The 19,052-nt window shown below is 50.0% G+C and overlaps 1 protein-coding gene across 8 annotated transcripts in view; it reads left to right on the top strand.

Moving 5' to 3' along the window:
* Positions 1–19,052, top strand: part of IQSEC1 (IQ motif and Sec7 domain ArfGEF 1) — a 347,139-nt gene that overhangs the window by 194,725 nt on the left and 133,362 nt on the right. For 2 of the 8 annotated variants that reach the window (XM_057380361.1, XM_057380363.1), the window contains exon 3: positions 135–179. The exons of the other annotated variants lie outside the window; for them this stretch is intronic. In XM_057380361.1, coding sequence (XP_057236344.1) covers positions 135–179 — 45 coding nt within the window. The remainder of the gene's footprint in view (positions 1–134; positions 180–19,052) is intronic. 8 annotated transcript variants of the gene reach the window in all.

Genomic DNA, 19,052 nt, shown 5'->3' with positions numbered 1-19,052 from the left:
CTGAAATGCCAGTAAGAAGGGAGAAAATGTAAAGTCGTTGATGTTTAAGGACATAGCATTTTTGAATAGTTCATGCTTTTAATGAGGTTTATACTTTAATACTTTATCATTTTACTCTTTTGCTGTCACCTCAGGACGTCACTGGAGACAGGAAGCAGCATCTCAACTGACCCACTCAGGTACTGTAGCAATCGTAGATGGTAGTTTGAGGTTGGCACTGACAGAAATGCCCTGTTCTGTACCAGCTGCACTCGACACAGCTCTACCTGGTAGTGCCCAGCCACCAAAGGCCCTGACCAAACAGCCGGATTTCCCTGGGAGTGGGTAATTTGCCCTTTTCCAGGATTTCCAACTCAAAATTCAGTTCTGGCTTCAGACCCCGTGTTTGTTCTCAGAGGAGCTCCAAGGGGAGGGACAGAAGGGTGTGTTTGTGCACAGATTTTTGTGACCTCTCAGATTTTTGTGACCATCCTGCTGGCAGTACCTGCCTTGTCCTGCTGTCCTGTGCTGCTCTGGGGACACAGCTGTGTGCAGATGCTGCTCCTCTTTCTGTTGCTCAGCATTTTAATTTTGATGAAAGCTCCAGCTTTGGAGAGCTCTGTCACTGGAGGCTCTGCCACAGCTGGGATTCGCCTTTGATCACTGCTTTTGGAGAGAAATGCTCAGCCCTGTTAAGGCTKCGTCTCAAATGGGTGCCTGGCATCTCTTACACTCCTCCCTGCACATTGAAAAGTGCATCAAAGGCACAGAGTTCCTTTGATAAAGCTGGGGCAGGTCCCTCCCTCTCCAGCTGACAGTTGTTTTGGTACAAGTCCCCTCCTCTGGAGTTCTGGGTTGAGGATGTGACTTTTTCCCACACGATGTCACTTCAACCTTGCTTGCACAGAACGGTGGGAGTTGCTCTGTTTAACCTTATTCAAATTAAGGGCCGTCTGTAATTAATCTTCCATTATTACCCAGTGTAAAGCCCTCTGAAGTGCAGAATTTGCCTGGTTGCCGTTTCCTGAGCTGCCACCCCCCCGTGCTGTGCCGCTCCCTTTGTCCCCAGCACGGCCACCCTGCSCCACGCTCGGTCCCCACTGTACTTTTGTTCCATTCCCAGGGTGATGGGACACTGGGCCTTTGTCTGGGAGGACAATGCAGGGAACAATCCCAACTTCCCCCAGCCCTGCTCCTCTCCATGTTTATTTTAGCACAAGCATTGTGATGCTGGTGTGTGATTTACCAGAGCCAGGTATTGCTGACACCTTCWTTGCAGGCTTGAAATAGATTTTATTACCATGGCTTTCCTCTCATTGTTTTTGTTTTTTTTTTYCATGGGAGGGTATCAGTGAGAAATATGGAAGAATTAAATGCAGGCAGTAAGTCGTTCTGAATCTAGAGARCTGGGCTGAAATGATACCTGGGAGTTACCAGAGGAGGATGTCAAAATGCCACTCTTTAACTGCAAATTAAATAATTTTGTGACGTTTAAAAACTCTGGGGTGAAACAGTCATAGAGGAAACACTGAAGAAAAATGCTCAAATTTTATCAGATAAATCTTTGAATTTTCCTAGTATTAAAGAGTTACTGAGGGAAGAGAATGTGACATCTAGTCCACTTCAGCAGGTCACATCARCCTGCTCTGGAGCTGTAATCAGATAGAATTAAGGACATTCTTTTTAAGTACAATGAAAGACAACAGAAGACTTCTGCTTAGTGGATGTGTTCCCATGAATTTGTTGAGCAAATCGGCCTTTAAAGCACCCAGCAAATGGGATATCCCAGTTAATGTGGTCCCACCCAGTGTCCTGTCAGGTATTTCTTAGTCAGGGTACTCTTCTTGTATTTTGCTCAYGAATTTCCTGTCCCCTCCACAACCAAAAGTGGTTGACATTTGCCCTCAGTGAACCACTCAGTGCTCGAAAGACTAAAGGTTAATGTGAAAAATGTGCTTGTGTGCATTATAAAGCAGAAAATGTATAAAAATATTACCWATTTTATGTGTCCATATATTGGCTGGCACAATTCCCTTCACAGCCTGCACAGGATTTATTCTGCACATTCTGAGCTGGCCTCTTTCAGCTGGCATCTGAAAATATTTTGTTTCCTAAGATCTAAATCTTAATGTGGGCCTTCTGGATGGCTGAACTGCCAGCCCTGTTCCAAATGAGCTCCAAATTTAAATGTTGGAGCTTTGGGGTGGATTTGTCACCTTCTGTGACAAACTGCTCAGCCAGTGGTTGTTTGAGCTCAGGGAGGATGTGCAGGAAGGACAGTCGGGATTAAGAGAACAGCAAAGTTCCTCCTGCCCTTCTTCATTGATACTTTGGCAGCTGAGTGGTTTAATAACCAAAACTAAAGGATAATATCAAATGATGATAGAATTCATCTGTGGGGAGTGCATGACTGAGAGCTGTCTGAAGACAGAGGAGTTTGGTTTGGGTTGCTGGAGGATTTCCAGGCAGCAGAGCTGCCCTTCAAGCCAGCCTGGAGGAGAAAGACCTTGATTTCTGTCCCTGTCTCTCTGGGCATCTCTGCAGAGGGTGTCCCCAACCTTGGGGTGCCCCAGGGTGTCCCCGAGCCTGAGGGCTCCATGTGAGCACAGCCCTTCCTCCTGCCCTGGTGGGGCAGGGATGCTCCAGCCTGGTACCAGGACCCTGCGAGGGGCAGGGAGGGACAGCTGCTTTGCCAGAGCCTGGAACACCAACATTTGCCTGGGATTTCATCCCAAACTCTGACATGGAGAGCCCTCCCTACACGTGCAGTGCCCACGCAGCGCCCAGCGCTGGAGCTTTGGGTGCTGCTGCATCCCGTGAGCACCGAGGCTCTCAAACCTCCCGGGAGGAAACCCAACATCTCTGCTCAYCCAAATCCTCAGTTTGTGCACCTGCTCTGCGCTCCCCCACTCCTTAACGTGGTGTGAGCAGGGTGTCATGGATGGATGTGGGATCCCGTGGAATTCCTGAGCTCCACAATGCACAAATTTTTAAAATCAAGTTTTGGTGCATGGCCAGGGAAGGATTTCACCCCGGAGGCTGGAAGGACTCGTGGGAAACAATTTCCTTGCTACAATTCGTGTGCTCCACCTGAGCAGGGGGATGCATTGTTTTTCTGTGGGAGTTAAATGTTTTTCAGGAATGTTCCTGATGCGTCACTATAAAGGTTTAACTGAGTAAAGAGCAGCAGTACAAGAAATGTATTTTGGAAGGGGTTAAAGATTGTCACCAGATGAGTCAATTTTCCTGATCTGCCCAACTTTTGACATTAGTGAGTGCCCCAGCTTCATGCTGGGGTTGTTTTCTCCCTCAGTGGATTGTTTTCCTTCAGCCTCAGAGCTCTGGGGGTTGGCATGAAAGCCACCCCTAAAAAAGGAGGTGGTGCAACGTTCCATTTCCACYTGGTCTTTTTTCAGGGGCTGTTTCTGAAAGCCTTGTCAGGGGCTGAACTCTGAGTGACTGCAGAAATTCCCAGCAAACTGCTCCCGGCTGCAGCACATCCMAAAATCCCTCCTTGTGCGAGGCCTGGGAATTCTGAGTCAAAGGTTTCAGTAAATGCCTTTCTGAAAGAGCCAGTTTTCCATCCCRGCTGAGCGTGAGATGAAGCTTAATTTCCTTTGTTGTTTTCCTCGGGAAGACAAGGGAAAGTGAGGAACGTGTTGAGAGCGTGGGGCTTTTCATTTGCAAAAGTCCTAATTAGCATTTTCTCTGCGTGAAGGGGGGATAATGGGTGGTGGATGCTGTCAGGAAATCCACGGGTACATGGCTCCTGTGCTCTGAGAGCCCACTGCTTGGAAATAGATAATTAAGGTGATAAATAAGGTTTTGGGTTGTTGGTTTTTTTTCTTTCTGGAAGGGATATGATGGTGAGAAAGAAATTGCTTTGCAATGTGARCAGACAAAGGATAAGTTTCCTGAAAAGTCTCATTTCAGGATCAAGCCTTTGGCTGGCATCTCCTGAGCTTACTTGTCGCAGGCTGCCTTTCCCCTTTTCCTTTGATCCTRTGAATAGCTGTCCTTGGTTGTGGGATGTAACCATTTTTTTTCTTTGTTTTTCTCTCCCTTTTTTTAAGGAGTATCAAAGAATTCTGACTCAAAAATGTGACAACAGGGGAAACTCAATTTCTTTCTTTTTTTTCCCCCCCTTTTTTTTTTCCTCCTTTTTTTCCCCCTTGTGTTGTTTGTTCTTGGAAACAAAGGAAAAAAGGATTTCCCATTCCCCTCTTGGCACCACCAAACCCGAAGCAGGAGGCAGTGCCAGGAGCTTGGGGCTCACCAGCAGCCCCAGGGCCTTTCCTCARCTCTTCTTTGGATAAAACCACCCTGGAGAACAGGGGATGAAAAGCAGGGATGAAAGATTTTTAATAAGAAAATCTCAATATCCGTACCRCGATGGCATCAGTGACTTGATAATGCCAAGCTAATGAATCCCAAGGGAATATGAGTCCAGAAAGAAAAACAGGCTCAGATTTGGGCGTGTTTCATGTTGGGGGGTGATGTTGTTTCTCAGAGATAGCCAGTTGTGTTTTTGCTCACAAATCACCAGCTCTAGTGCTGCTCTGGAAGAAATCCCAGCAAATAAATGCAGGCAGCATTTATTGAAGGGGTATTTCAGAGAGAATCTACACAAGAAATTGTTTTTTAAAAGGCTCAAATCAAACCCATTTTTTCCCTGCAAGTTGCTTTTTTCATGATGTGCTTGTTCCCATCACCTRCCCTGTCCCATACAAGGTGTCTTTAGGGAAATACCAAAGTATAACAGTGTTTAAGTATAACCCACCCATTTCTTCACTTCACTAAAGAAATTGCCAATGTTACTCAAATATATTTATAATATCATTCAATTAAACTTGCACAAAGCACTTTTCTAAAAAGATGYAAGGCACTTCTGCAACTCCACAGTGACAATGAGTGAAACCAGAACCCCTAAATATAGCTTATATGGATCCCTAAATACAGCTTGTATGGATCCCTAAATATCATTTATTATCCAGGCACTTGGGGGACTAGAGAGGTCTAAATGGAAAAGAGCCTCAGGTTACGGCCTAGGGGGTTGGTTTACTTTTCATATTTTTTAAACAGTGTTAAAATTCCTGTGGCTTTTTGGGGAGGTCATTGTAGGGGWGTTTGATAGTTATTTGTTTGGTTGGTTTATTTTGTTTGGTTGGRTTTTTTTGTTTGGTTGATTGTTTGGGGKTTTTTTGAGTGGTTTAAACACTTGTCCCAGTGCCAGAATGGTTGTGAAGTATTTCTTGGGTTCTGCCTTTGGTTTTGTTGTAGTAACTGCTGAACTCTTGAGTTCCTCTCTACCTGTTTGACAATGTTGCAAGCTGCAGCCTCAAATGTTTGCTAGGAGTGATTTTCAGAAAGGAAACAGAATGAGAAATTGTGGCTTCTGGACAAGTGAACTTAGTGCAAACTGGACACAARACCTGGTCTTCACTAGGACACCKCTTATTCAAAAAGAGCAACAAAAAYGTTAAAAATTGATAAAYGGCTGTTGCGGTTCTCCTGTGCCAGCCGTGTTTGCTGCAGTAGAACAGTTCTGTGCTGTTGTTAACTCAGGCCTGTGAACCTGGAGAAGGGATGGGCAYGGATTCCTCCTGTCTGACCAAGCACAGCACCCAGGGAGCAGCTGGGGCTGGGTCAGAAGTTGAGATGAATCTCAGGGAAATCTCCTGTCCCCAGAGGGTGCTGGCATTGCCCAGACTCCCCAGGGAATGGTCCCAGCCCCGAGGCTGCCAGAGCTCCAGGAGTGCTTGGACAGCACTGCCAGAGATGGACAGGGGGGAGTGTTGGGGGTCTGGGAGGGACAGGGGATGGACTGGGTCACCTTTGGGGTTCCTCCCAGCCCAGGGTTTTCATAGAATCCCAGACAGATTTGGGTTGGAAGGGACCTTAAATCCCATCCAGTGCCACCCCTGCCATGGCAGGGACACCTCCCACTGTCCCAGGCTGCTCCAGCCCCAATGTCCAGCCTGGGCTTGGACACTGCCAGGGATCCAGGGGCAGCCACAGCTTCTCTGGGCACCCTGTGCCAGGGCTGCCCACCCTCCCAGGGAGGGATACCCCCCTAATCTCTGCTCTACCCCTGCCCTGTGTGGTTTCGCTCCCGGATTCGCACCCTTGGCAGTTCACGTTGGGATAGAGAGGCTGGAAGGGGGAGGGGAGGGAGGAGCCAGAATTGGGCCACGGTAAAAGACAGGAATTTTTRAAAATTGGTGCTCCCCTCTTCTCAGAACAAAAGCAATCCAATCTTTTATCGTGCCTTGCAGGGGTCTGGATGGCAAACGCTGCTAATCCTGACATCCCCCGCTCGCAGCGGCTCCCAGCTCGCTGCCTGCGGCTCGGGGCGGCTCCGGAGCGGCTGCGGCTGCGGCATCCCCCGGGATGCTCCGCCGGGATTCCCCGCGGGGCTGTCCGTCCCCGCCGGCAGCCTCCTGTCTGTCCGCCTGTCTGCCCGCCTGTCGGTCCGCCTGTCTCTCTGTCCGTCTGTCCGTCCGTGCCCGCGCCCCGGGGGCTGTCCCGCTGCCGCCCGCCGTTCGGGGTTGGTTCATCCTCCCCCCTGCGCTCCCTGGCAAAGCGCGTTGTGTACAAGATAAGCACAATCTGCTGGGTGAGCGGGAGGCTCTGAGCTCCTGCCTGCCTTCTTCTTCATCTTCTTTTTTTTTTTTTTTTTTTTTTTTTCCCCTCCCATCACGAGAAGCCCCTAGCTCCCGAGGTGCCGCAGACAATGGAGCTGATGTGCCGGTACAGGAGGAGCTGAATAACGGGGGGAAAAAGGGAAAAGGGCAAACGCCTGCAGCCCCATGTGCTGAGCTCCCAGCCCTGCTGTGGGTACCAGGCACTGGTGTCAGAGCCCGTCGAGATAATTGCCTGCATTTTCCGAACTTCTGCGAGCTCTGAGGATGCTTTCCAAAGGTCCATCCGAGCCGTAACTGGAATTTACCCACGCTGCCTGTCCAGAGGGCTCTCCGAATGGCCTAAAACAGCCGAAAGGAGACGCGGGATTTCTGTGTACCAGCAGCGATCCCGGCAGGACTGGGGGCTCGGGGCGAGCCGAGCGGCGAGCAGGATCAGAGAGCGCCCGTGAATCCTTTGTGCGCCCGCCTCTTTGTAGGAGCCGGGGCTGGGCTGCAGGTGCCGAGCCTGTGCGGGTGTCCGGGCTGCGGGGCCATCCCCCGGCCGGCCATGGGGACACGGGGCTGTCGCGCCGCCTTTGAGTCACTCACACCCTGACCAAACTCGCTCGTGTCGCTAAAAGGCGGCCGCACAGCGCGGCRGCGGCGGCGGGAGCGCTGCAAAATGCTCAAGTTGAAGGCCTTCTGCTTGGATTACTGGCAGTTTTTATGTCTCCAGCCTCTTCATGGTTTCTATAAAAGGTAAGGGAACGTTAACTCTGAAATGTTCTGCGGCACATGGTGCCACCAGTGCTTCTCGCTGCTCTGCTGCCCTGCAGAAGGGAGCAGGGAGAGCCAGGCAATTAATGAGAACTTGTGACAAAGATTGTAAAGCTGCTTTTTTTTTTTGCTTTTTTTTTTTTTTTAATTGCATTAATTATCAGCCGTCTCTGTGCATGCAGATATGAAGGTGAGGGTGCTGTTTGGTTTTAATATGTGTTTTAGGTCACATCATCTCAGCTGAGACTCAGTACTTTTTCTTCCCTGRTATTTCATCCTCAGGCACAGCATCTCGTGCTGGAGTGTCCCCACTGTACCCAGCACCGGCCGATTAATTGAAATGTCACAGAAATTTCTGTAATGCAGAGAAGACCCTTTCTTTCCCCAAGATACTTAGTAATTTAGCAGTTCATCTTGGCTCTCCTGCTGCCACAAAGTGCACATCAGAGTCATTGAGAGCAGTGGGCTGCACTGAGGCAGGGCTGACAYCCAGCTGCAATGATTGATGGTGAATGGTGATGGGAAAGAATAGGTCCGGGTGGCAGATGCATTGAGCTTGCCTATTTAATGGAAMAGCAAAATAAGCAATTCCATTTAACGTGTCCCCGAACTTACCCTGGTGCTTTTTAACCTAAACTCCGTTTTTCTTGCTCTGGATTTGAGCTGTTAAGCAGAGGGAGCTGGGTGGGTTTGRATTTTCTGGGGGGAAAACGGTGATCCCTTCCTTGTGCACAGACCCCACGCGATTCTCTWAAACGGGATTCCGTCCTTGTTATGTACACTTTCTGCTCTGGCTACCTATTGTCAGCCTACAGAAAGTGCTTTGTGCTAAATGCTAATTGCAGTTGGATTTTTCATGCAGTGACTGAAGGCTGGCAGAGGGAACTGTTCCAATCTTTTTCAAGGTTTACTGGGTGCCCCGCTCTTTCTGGCATTGAGCAATGCGGGACCCTCGTCTGTGACCATTGGCTGGTGAAGTTTCAAAAGACAGCTTTATTCTCCTCTCCTTGCAGCTTTGCACAGATTCCATTGCCAAGCCAAAAAATCTCCAACCCAGTCCCAGCCCATTGTGATGTTTCCCTCGCTGAGAAACCATATATAATAATAGAAATGTAGCCAGACTGTTTTGACACAAATAAATACAATTGAACTCCAGCTTTCTGTCTCGGATTCCTGGCCAAACCCCAGCTGTATAGCACATGAATTACTGGGGAGTTAATCTACATCTCCTAATGGAACCCCCTGCRATGGGGCTGCCCATTTATTTCCTTCCAGATAATTAATTTACTTGCCATCAAAACCTGGATGTGCTTGAACCTTCTGTCTGCAGTGTGTTTGCATGAAAAAAAGAAATAAAACCAGGCCTCAAGTACTTCAATGTCAGATAGAGGCACTTTGTTCTCATCTTTTTTGAGAAGAAAAGAAAATTGAAGGAAAGTTGCAACTTCCTCATGATTGAAACAAAATAATTTTTTGGTCGAAGCACAAACAAGTGTGGAAAGCAGGTGCTGCAGAATAACAAACCTTAAATGSAAGGAAGTTCATCTGAAAAAGAAAGAAAAAAATACTTTCTGGAGGCTTTCAATTACTTTTTATTAGTGATTGTAAATTGTTTGAAATGCTCTTGGAAAAGAGCCCGGGGCAGCGGGGAGGTTTTGTGTGTGCCCTGTGTATAAATTTCCTATTTTTATGTATAAAATGAGATAACATATAACCAAAACAGGACTTGGGTAACTTTTCCATTTGGTGACCGTACRCTTCCCTTCTGAGCACTGCCTCATTCTGATTTTCAGTTGCAGTCGGTGCTCRGAGCCATGGAAAATGTTCCAAATGTTGCTTTGGAAGCTGTGACTTGCTGCTCCATGTGGGATGTCCAGCTGTGTTTTCCAGGGGATTCTTGTGGGCTCGTGTCCAGGGAAGGGAACGGAGTTGGGGAAGGGTCTGGAGCCCCAGGAGCAGCTGAGGGAGCTGGAAAGGGGCTCAGTCTGGAGCAAAAGAAGCTCAGGAGGGACCTTGTGGCTCTGCACAACTCCCTGACAGGAGGGGACAGCCGGGGGGGTCGGGCTCTGCTCCAGGGAACAGGGACAGGAGGAGAGGGAACGGCCTCAAGCTGTGCAAAGGGAAGTTTAGGATGGATAGGAGGAAGAATTTCTTCATGGAAGGGATTGTCCAGCACTGGGACAGAGTGCTCAGGGCTGGGGTGGAGTCCCCATCCATGGAAATGTCCAGGAAACACGTGGATGTGGCACCTGGGGACACGGGTCAGTGRCGGCCATGGCAGTGCTGGGGRTGGCTGAACTCSATGGTCTCAGGGGCTTTTCCAGCCTCAGTRATTCAGGGATTCTGGCTCTGCTGCCCGACCTGGACAGCTCTGGGGTTTGGCACGACTTTATCTTGCTCTGGAAGTGAAATCCTCGGACTTGAAGAGCAATCCATGCAGGGTGAGCTGGGTGGTGTGGTGGCCTGGCCCTTGTGCCCAGAGCTGCGGGGCTGGCAGGGACAGGGGACAATGAGCCATTCCCCTCCCTGGCTGTGCTGCAGGGCCAGCTGGGGCACRGTGAGCAAACTGAGTCACAGGGATGGGACACAGGGAAACTGGGACACGATTGTGAGTTTATTTCTGTGAAAATCCACTTCCAAAATAGCAACCTGGGCATGTGGCATTCCTGAGGAAATGCCAGGTAAGGGCACCCAGCTTGCAGAGAGAGCTTCTCTGGTGTTTGTTCTCTCAACACAGCAAAGGGAARTAAGGAAAAATCCACCAACCCTCTTTCAGTCCATTCCTTAAAGTTGGCAGCACCTTCAGGAACCAGGACTTTGCCTATCCCATGGACATTCACCAAACAATGTCACTGGGAAAYGATGCTGATGYCTCCRGAGATGTGTTTATAGAATTTATAAACCAGCAGCATCATTGATCCGAGTGTCAGCAAATGGCACAAAGCAAACTGGGGCACTGGGGTTAAACCTGCTCCAAAAAATGGGTGGAAATCCAGTGATTTGTGAAAATGAGATTTCAGAACCCCTCACCAAGGGTTGGTTTTGGCACCCTCCTGGTACAAACCCTAAGGGTGCTGAGATGTGTTTCTAGGACAGATTAAAGGGTGAGAGGAGCAGATCACTGTCTGGTTTCCTTAGCCTTGCCTCATGCTTTGCTTCCAGGGTTGTTATAAACCCACGTGAGTGCAGGTTAGCATGTGAAAGTGAAGATTTTCCTCTGCCAGGGGGGAAGCTCCTTGCTGTGCTGCTGCCAGCTGGTGTGTAATAGCCCAGGCAAGAAATTGGTACCATTAGCATTGCATTAAAGATCAAGCAGGAGGTGAAGAAATGTGTGACTGGCACTCAGGGCAGCTGTAATCCGCAGATTTTCCCTCCCAGAATGTCTTCTGGGTAAAGCAAGAGAATTTCAAAAAACATAAAGGAAGTGCCAAGTTGGTGAAAGCTGCTTTATTGGAGTATCTTGTTTGGCAAACAAGACCGTTTTTAAACGATCTCTTGTCATTTTCAATTTTTCTTTCCTGGTTTTGGTCTCTCTGAAGGAGACACGAGTCCCTCGCAGAACAATTAGGGCCGTTAATAACGAGCTGCCCCATGGAATCAGCAGAGTGAGAGCTGCTTTGAAGCCAAGGATTAGTGGGAATTGCTCCTGCCACCCTTCAGCTGGCACTCACTGTGCATCAGGATGGCTGAATCACGCATTTAAACCCATCTCTGGGCAGAACAGGTCTGTATTTTGGTGTAGGACTCACTTCCATGAGGATGTGTCAGTGTGGAATTAAAAATGGAAATGCTTCCATCCATCGGCTCCTTAGGAGCAGCTGCTGTTGAAAACAATACAACTTTGAAAAWTTATTTCTGTAGTTAAACTTAATTTAACCTTACTTTAAAAAAAGAATTATTTCAAAGTTTTTGTTTTAAAAATTAAGCATCACTTTATAAAAATAAACTTAATGTATCAACGAACTGAGTGTAGCCCAAAAGATAACCGAAAAGATAAACGGCCATCAACAAAACATCAACAGAACATCAGCGGCCATCTCCTAACATCTACCCCAGATGCCTCTAGCAAAATTAAAAATATCCAGTCCAGAAAAAAAAACTAAGTAAAAAAAAAAAATTAAAAAATTCTAATTAACATCAAAACAAAAAAAATTCAAATCCAATTAAAAAAAATACTAAAAGCTACTCAGCTCTAGACCAATAAACTTAAAAAAAATACATCCCTATAAATTTTAACTRCATAAAATTTTTTWAAAAAGTAAARAYRTGTATTCAGAATATTTTCCTTAACACRWCCTAACCARTAAATAAAATAATGCTTAATTCTTTATCACTTCAAATACAATATTAGAGAATTTTTATTTTCTTCCCGCTGCAATATCAGAGAATCTGAGTGTCAGGAGCTGCTCAAAGCCCCTCTGACCCTGTACTCTGCAGGGCACCTGCAGCCCTCTGCTCATCCTCTTCCCCACTCTCTTATCCTACAAAAATGTGCAGCGTTTGAAGCTGGGAAGGGAGTTGCCAGCCTTAATTTAGATGAGGTTTAAAGACAGCACAGGGGCTTGAAACGATCCTGTGAGCGCTGAGCTCTGGGTTAACTCTTTGTTAAAGGAASGTGCTTTGAGGGGCTTTGTTCCTCCCTCCTGGTGTCACCAGCGCGGCCTCTGCTCTGGGGTTTGGGTTCAGCGCTCTGGGGTGACGGCACAGGGCAGTGCTGCTGCTTCCTTTAGAAGGAGAAGGTGCAAAGAACTCCCTGGTCATGTGTGACTACCTAAATAAATTCATTGTTTAAAACCAGATTTAATAAAGGGGAGAAAATTTGTGTACAATTCTGTAATCCCATATTCCCGGAGGCAAAGGCTGCGAACTAATTACCTCAGTAACAAGGAGTAGGGGGGAAAAAATTCCTTAAATTCTGCTTTTGCACACTGCTGGACAGTGATGTCGGCGGGTTTGTGGATCTTCTTGCCATCGGTCCAACTCGGAGCTCCTCTGCAGCGCCTTACATCCAGACAAAAGCGGGGTGGGTGGGGGAAAGGAGCGCGGCTTTGCCCTGAACTCGCCTCGGGAGTTCACCATATATGTTGTTAGAAACAAATGGTTCGCTTTCACTCGGCAGTGACTTCATCCCGAGCGTGGCTGAGTCATGTGCCCGTGGTCCCTCTCCAGAGGATGCTTTGGCGAGGCTCCTGCAGCTGCAGATTCCCAAATCCGCCCCCTCTGGAAGCGCACGGCACATCTCAGCATTCCCACAATCAGCGGGGAGACGGTGAGGATCGAACCCTCAAATGAACGCACAAATCAGCAAAATGCCTTAAAAAACCACCGGAGCGTTTCTGTTTGCTCAGGGAAGTGTTCCAAGTKGAGAAATCTCAATGGAAATGCCCAGATAGCTGCTGATGTGGGGGCAGCCCCCTTGTGATGCCATTGCCGGCTCTCTGTGCGGTGTTTCTCGCTCACACGCCCTGAATTCCTGCTCCTGGTCTGCTCTCCCTCCCTGCCGGGACACCCATCATCCCACGGGATCCCTTCACTCTCCATGGCCCGCTTCCCCCGAGCTGTGCGCTGGGATCTGGGCACGGCTGAGCAAAGCCCCGCACGGACCTGCTGGGCTGGGATGGCTCTGCTGGGCTGAACTGGGCTGAACTGGGCTGAACTGGGCTGAACTGGGGGCAGACCAGACACAGCTCCGTGGGGGTGCCTTCCTTCCCCTGCCTTCCCCTGCCTTTTCCCATCTTTCCCCTTCCTTCCTTTTTCCCTTCCTGCCTTCCTCTGCCTTTTCCCTGCCCTTCCCCTGCATTTTCCCTGCCTTTCCTGGCCTTTTTCCACCTTTCCCCTGCCTTTCCTGGCCTTTTTTCACCTTTTCTCTGCCCTTCCCCTGCCTTTTCCCTACCACCTCCTGCCTTCCCCTGCGTTTTTCCATCTTTTCCCTGCCCTTTCCCACCTTTCCCCTCTCTTTGTCCTGCCTTTYCCCTGCCTTTCTCTGCCAYCCCCTGCCCTTTCCCTGCCTTTYCCTRCCTTCCCCTCRCCTCTCTCCTTCTTTTCCCCTGYCTTTTCCCTGCCTTTCCCCTTCCTGCTTTTCCCCACCTTTCCCCACTTTCCCCCTGCCTCTCTGCAGCCTTCACAATTCTCCAGGCTCCCTGAAACTTCCCTTTCCTCCAGCCCCTTCCCTCTCACCCAGGAGCCATCTGTGAGCCCTCAGGTCCTCCCTCCTCCACACTTGCACAGATTTTAACCCCAGAGAGCTTTGAAGGCTGATGTGGTGATTTTTTTGGACCCTGCCCTTTAGCAGCATTCCCAGAGCACAGGGGGTCTGCCAGGCTGTTCTTTCCCTTTCCTGGAGCTGGCTGAGCCGGTGGGCTGCCCCTGGAGCTGTCACAATTGAATTGTGCCTCTGGCTCTGTGCCCTGCMGAGTGGAATGGGTGTTTCTGAGCTCACTTTGATCGCTGTCCAAGCAGAAGGAGCCCGGGGGTGGCCTTGAAGAGTCTCTCAGAGCTCGGGAAGGTGCTGGAGGGGATCCCAAACTCTCCAGCCTTAATGGAAATGCCAGGTCCAGGCTGGCTCTGCTGGGTTCAGGACTGGCATGGACATGGCACTGCTGTCAGCTCCCTGGAAACTCCCAGGTTTGCACTTCTTCAGGAATGTTTGGGGAAAATCAGTGAAAGAAATGTCCAAGAGAGTGAAAAGAAATTCAGTGAGGAGAAAATCCGCGGGGAAAGTGTTTTATGAAAACCTCCTAAGTCACAATTCTGGCTTCTTGCATGTTGAASGTTTGTAGATGCCCCAAGCTGCCCCGAAAGCCAGAACGCTTTTCCAGCTCGAAATTCAAACTCCATCTATTCGTAAGGCTCCTTGCAATCCTTAATTGGTAATCGCTTTTGTGTAAGGGGAGTGCTACCTAAGTTAAAAATAGGTCTGGGACTGCCCTGACAGCCCAGAGCAGGCTGGCTCCGCCTGTCACGTTTCCCTTTTGTCAAATCCCCTACAAATGTAATGAGCACAGGACAGAAATGCCGGGGAATCCCGGTGTGGGACCATCATGGCAGCAAAAACTCCAGGAAAACGGGCAAATGGTGCTCCTGAGCCTCGAGGGCTGCAGCAGGACAGGCTGCCCATGCCAGGGGGGATGTGCTGAGCTGGCTCTGGGTATGGGGACAGTGCTCAGCTCATCCCATGTGCTCTGTGTGAGGGGATGCAGCCACCCAGGGCACACCCAGAGATGTGTTTATAGAATTTATAAACCAGCAGCCYCATTGATCCRAGTGTCAGCAAATGGCACAAAGCAAACTGRGGGMACTGGRGTTAAACYTGCTCCAAAAAATGGGTGGAAATCCAGTGATTTGTGAAAATGAGATTTCAGAACYCCTCACCGAAGGGCTGGTTTTGGCACCCTCCTGGTACAAACCCTAAGGGTGCTGAGATGTGTTTCTGGTGCAGTTTAAAGGGTGAGAGGAGCAGATCACTGTTGGGTTTCTGTGGCCTTGCTTCACACTTTGCTTTGCACCCAGACTCATCCTAAACCACATCAGACGCCGTGTCCTGGGTGCTGCTGTTCCCCAGGCTCCTGTCCCCACCCTCCCCAGCATCCCTGCTGCCAGATGGGAATGGATCTGCAGAGGGGGAGAATGATGGAGTGTGACTCCAGATTCAGCCCTGCCTTTCTATTAATAGCCTTTAAAAGCCACTCACCACCTCCCGCTTGAGAAGGAGCCTCAGCTCCAGCATTCTGAAATGCCTGGAGTGATTCTGTCCCCTGTGGTGGCTCTGCCTTGCAGCAGCTTTGTTTCCAGTGTGAAAATTARAAAATAGATCAAAAGCCTCCAATTCCTGAAAAATTCCTTCAGAAACGGCCCCAAACTGTGCCAGGGGAGGTTTAGGTTGGATATCAGAATAATTTCTGTGCTAGAAGGGTGGTCAGGCATTGGGACAGGGCAGTGGTGGGGTCACCATCCCTGGAGGAGTTTAGAAGCTGTCTGGATGTGGCACTTGGTGACAGGAGCAGTGGTGGCCCTGGCAGAGCTGGGGTTGGTTGGACTCGATGATCTTGGGAGGGCTTTTCCARCCTAAATGATTTCAGTGATTCTCTTCTGCCTTCACCTCCCTCCCCTCCCATCCAGTTTTGGGGTTTTTAAGGATTCCCAGCTGCTCTCCACAGCTCTGGGCTCCCTTAGGAGTCAAAACCATCGGCAGATCCCCGTTATTGTTCCTAAAAGGGGTGGCACGTGCCTCCCCAGGGCCGAGTTGAGGTTTGGTGATTTTTTCCCCGTGTTTCCATGACATTGACCCTCTCAGCTGCTTTCCCTGGGCTGCAGCAGCTCCCTGCCCTGTGGGTGCCTCGCTGCTCCCGGCTGCCTGGGTGCAGCAGCTGAGCTGARCCTTCCTGCTGCACCTTCAGCTGCCCCCAAAAGCCACACAGCATCCCTGAGGCAGAGGCTGTGCCTGTTGGGACTGAAGATTTCCTGCTGGGGGAAATGCAGAATGTTCCACTTTTGCAAAGCTGAGAGTCACTCTCGCTGTTTGACAGGCAGGAAAATGCAGATCCAAGGCATTCAGTGTGGCCACATAATGCAGGAAAGTGGAAAAAAAGAGGAGAAACCTCAGAAAAATGTGCCTTCCTGGTGCAGGGGTAGCACCCTGTGATGGTGCTGTTAATAAATCCAGTGAAAATAAAAAACTGTCACTCGGTGTCACAGGATGGTTTGGGGTGGAAGGGACCTCAAAGCCCATCCAGTGCCACCCCTGCCATGGCAGGGACACCTCCCACTGTCCCAGGCTGCTCCAGCCCCAATGTCCAGCCTGGCCTTGGACACTGCCAGGGATCCAGGGGCAGCCACAGCTGCTCTGGGCACCCTGTGCCAGGGCCTSCCCACCCTCAGTGTCACCACCCCGGTGTCCTGGGGAGCCACAGTGGTGCTGGATTGGGAAAAAATGCTTCTGAAGTGGGAAAAAACTCTGCAAGGAGGCAAAACTTCCCCTTGCACCTTCCTGTTGGGAGCTGGGGGGACGCAAGGGCTYGTTTTAGGTGGGACAGTGCTGTGGGTTGGACACACACGGCTGCAGGGAGGGAGAGCTGCTGGAGGTGCTTGCAAGCAGGGCAGGGCTGGGAAAGGTTTCCAAGGACAAAAACTATCAGCGAAGGAGTAAATCAGCGCGGGGAGGGGAGCAGGGGCGGCTGGGTGGGTGCAGTGATGTGCTGCGAATGGAATCCGGGCTTTTGCTGCGAGGAGARGAGATAACCGAGTTGTGATCCACACCCAGCCAGCAGGAACAGCCCAGGCTGCAGAGAACCCTCCCCAGCAGCTCCCGGGATGGCTGGCTGGGTGAGTGGGGGACAGCCCTGTCCCTCCTGCGGTGACAGTCACTTGTCACCCATGAGGAAAAGCCGTGTCCGAGAGGGCACCCAGCAGCGCCGGGGCTGCTCCCGATCGTCCCRCAGGGAGGGCGAACAGGAGCAGTGAAATCACTGAGAGCAGAGCTGAGCCTTGCTTGGGGCACGCTGGTGGCACCGGGGCGAGGGCAGGGAAGGAAACAGCCCGGGCAGAAGGGCCTCTCTGTCCCTCTGCCCCTGGGGACGCTCCTCTTGGCCCTGAACACGATTGTTCTGGCTCCCAACACGCAGCTGAAGTGTCCCATGTCCCTTGGCCATCCCTCCTGTTCCCTCCTGGGGAAGGACACTCCAGAGGGGCTGTTTTCATAGGACAGCCCAGCATGAGAGGCTGGACCAGGGCTGATTAACCAGCAGTTCCTCCCAGGGATCATCAGCTATTCCCAGTTCCTCCCAGAGATCAGCAGCTATTCCCAGTTCCTCCCAGAGATCAGCAGCTATTCCCAGTTCCTCCCAGAGATCAGCAGCTATTCCCAGTTCCTCCCAGAGGTCAGCAGCTATTCCCAGTTCCTCCCAGAGATCAGCAGCTATTCCCAGTCCCTCACAGAGGTCAGCAGCTATTCCCAGTTCCTTCCAGGGATCATCAGCTATTCCCAGTTCCTCCCAGGGATCATCAGCTATTCCCAGTTCCTCCCAGGGATCATCAGCTATTCCCAGTTCCTCCCAGAAATCAGCAGCTATTCTGGCACATCCCACCAGGCCCTGCCCTCATTCCCCTCAAAACCATCCCAAGGAACATTTCCCTCAAAAACAATCCCAAGGAGCTGTTCACAGCCACCCTTCCTCGTGTTTGCGGCAGAATGATGAGAGTCAATCACAGAACTGAAATCTCAGTTTCAGTGGCTCATGATGGGATTTGCAGCAGGATGTGTATTAAATATCCTGTATTTCCTACAGAATAACAGCAATGATGCAATGATGTCATATTCCCTGCTCACTGAGAGAGGRGAGCTGCCTTGATCTGTCCAGGTCTGTCCAGGTCTCCTGGGGAATCCGTGGACAAACTCAGCTCAGCAGCTGAAATACTCTCTGGGCTATTTAACGGTCTGCTTTTTACAGGAAATGCTGCAGCAATGATTTRAAAACCAAAACAAATCAAAAATCCACCCCCCATGCAGCATCTCAGCTCTGCCCCGTGATGTCACTGCATTATTTTGATTCCTTTGGYCACTGGTTGGGCACAGAGTTCAGAACCGTGATGAACGTGGTGATGGAGACACGGCTCCCTTGCAGRTCCCATGCACAGAATCTCTTTAGAGCCAGATAAAAACACTGCTCCTGCAGATGTYGGTGCTGTCACAATATTGGGGCTGCAGGAGAACGGGGGAGGGTGCAATCCAAATCCATCAGTTATGGCTGGGAGCTCAAGGAGAGGGAGCTGCCACGGCTGGGGGAGCTCTTTGATACCTCTGAGCTGCACAGAAAACAAACCACRGCTTTTATACCCCTTATATAATGGATTTATTTATGCCACACGAAATATTGCAAATGGAATATTGCAAACCTCTCCTGCAGGTCCTTCACCTCTCAGATTAGAGAGTGAAGGAAYGGGACAGGGCTCAGCTGGGCTGCCTGAGCTCAGGTAGCTTTTCCCAGCTGTGAAATGCRTTTYGGTGGTTACATCAGGAACAGATGTWGAGAAGTTTTCTGATATAATTTCCCTTCATTAAGCCAGTTGATTTRAATTCCCAATGTGCTGCGGGACTTGGTGTGACTTTTCCTCATGAGCCATCAAGGGCTTGCTCCAGGAACAATTACCAGAAACTCCCGAAGCGGAATAGATSCCAAACAGAGGGGACAGTCACGGGATCCTGGGCAAAACGGCCTTGGAGAAAACGGGGTTATGCAACAGCAAACAGACAGTTAATCACAGAATCACCCTGCCCTGTGAGGAAACAGCGTGAACTCGGGTTCTTGCTTAATTAACTTTTGTAATATAAACATGTATCTGATGTCCCTGGCCGCTGATAATGGTGCTGCTGACCTCTGCAGGGAAGGGAGGCTGGGCTGAGCCAAGGCTCAGGGAACTCTGCTCTGTCCCAGCAGCAACCCCGAGACTCTCAGGGTGGTCCTGGAGATGCCAGGGCAGGATTTAAAGGGCTCCTCTCTCTCCACAACAGCAAAAATTCTGCTTTTCTCAGAGGTTGATGCCGCGTGAGTGTGTGCTGGGGCTTCAATTCTGCTGAAACTTTTGGCAACAAATGCTATGTGTTTAAAACTTACTCAGCACAGCAAAAGAATTCCATGTGCATCATCCATAAATTGGGGTTGGTTTGGGGTTTTAGAC

Source organism: Malurus melanocephalus, unplaced genomic scaffold (assembly GCF_030028575.1).
Source record: "Malurus melanocephalus ecotype Western Australia unplaced genomic scaffold, MMel_1.1 scaffold_449, whole genome shotgun sequence".
NCBI lineage: Eukaryota > Metazoa > Chordata > Aves > Passeriformes > Maluridae > Malurus > Malurus melanocephalus.
The sequence above is the reverse complement of the archived record's forward strand: the minus strand, read 5'-3'. Positions and strand labels throughout refer to the sequence as shown.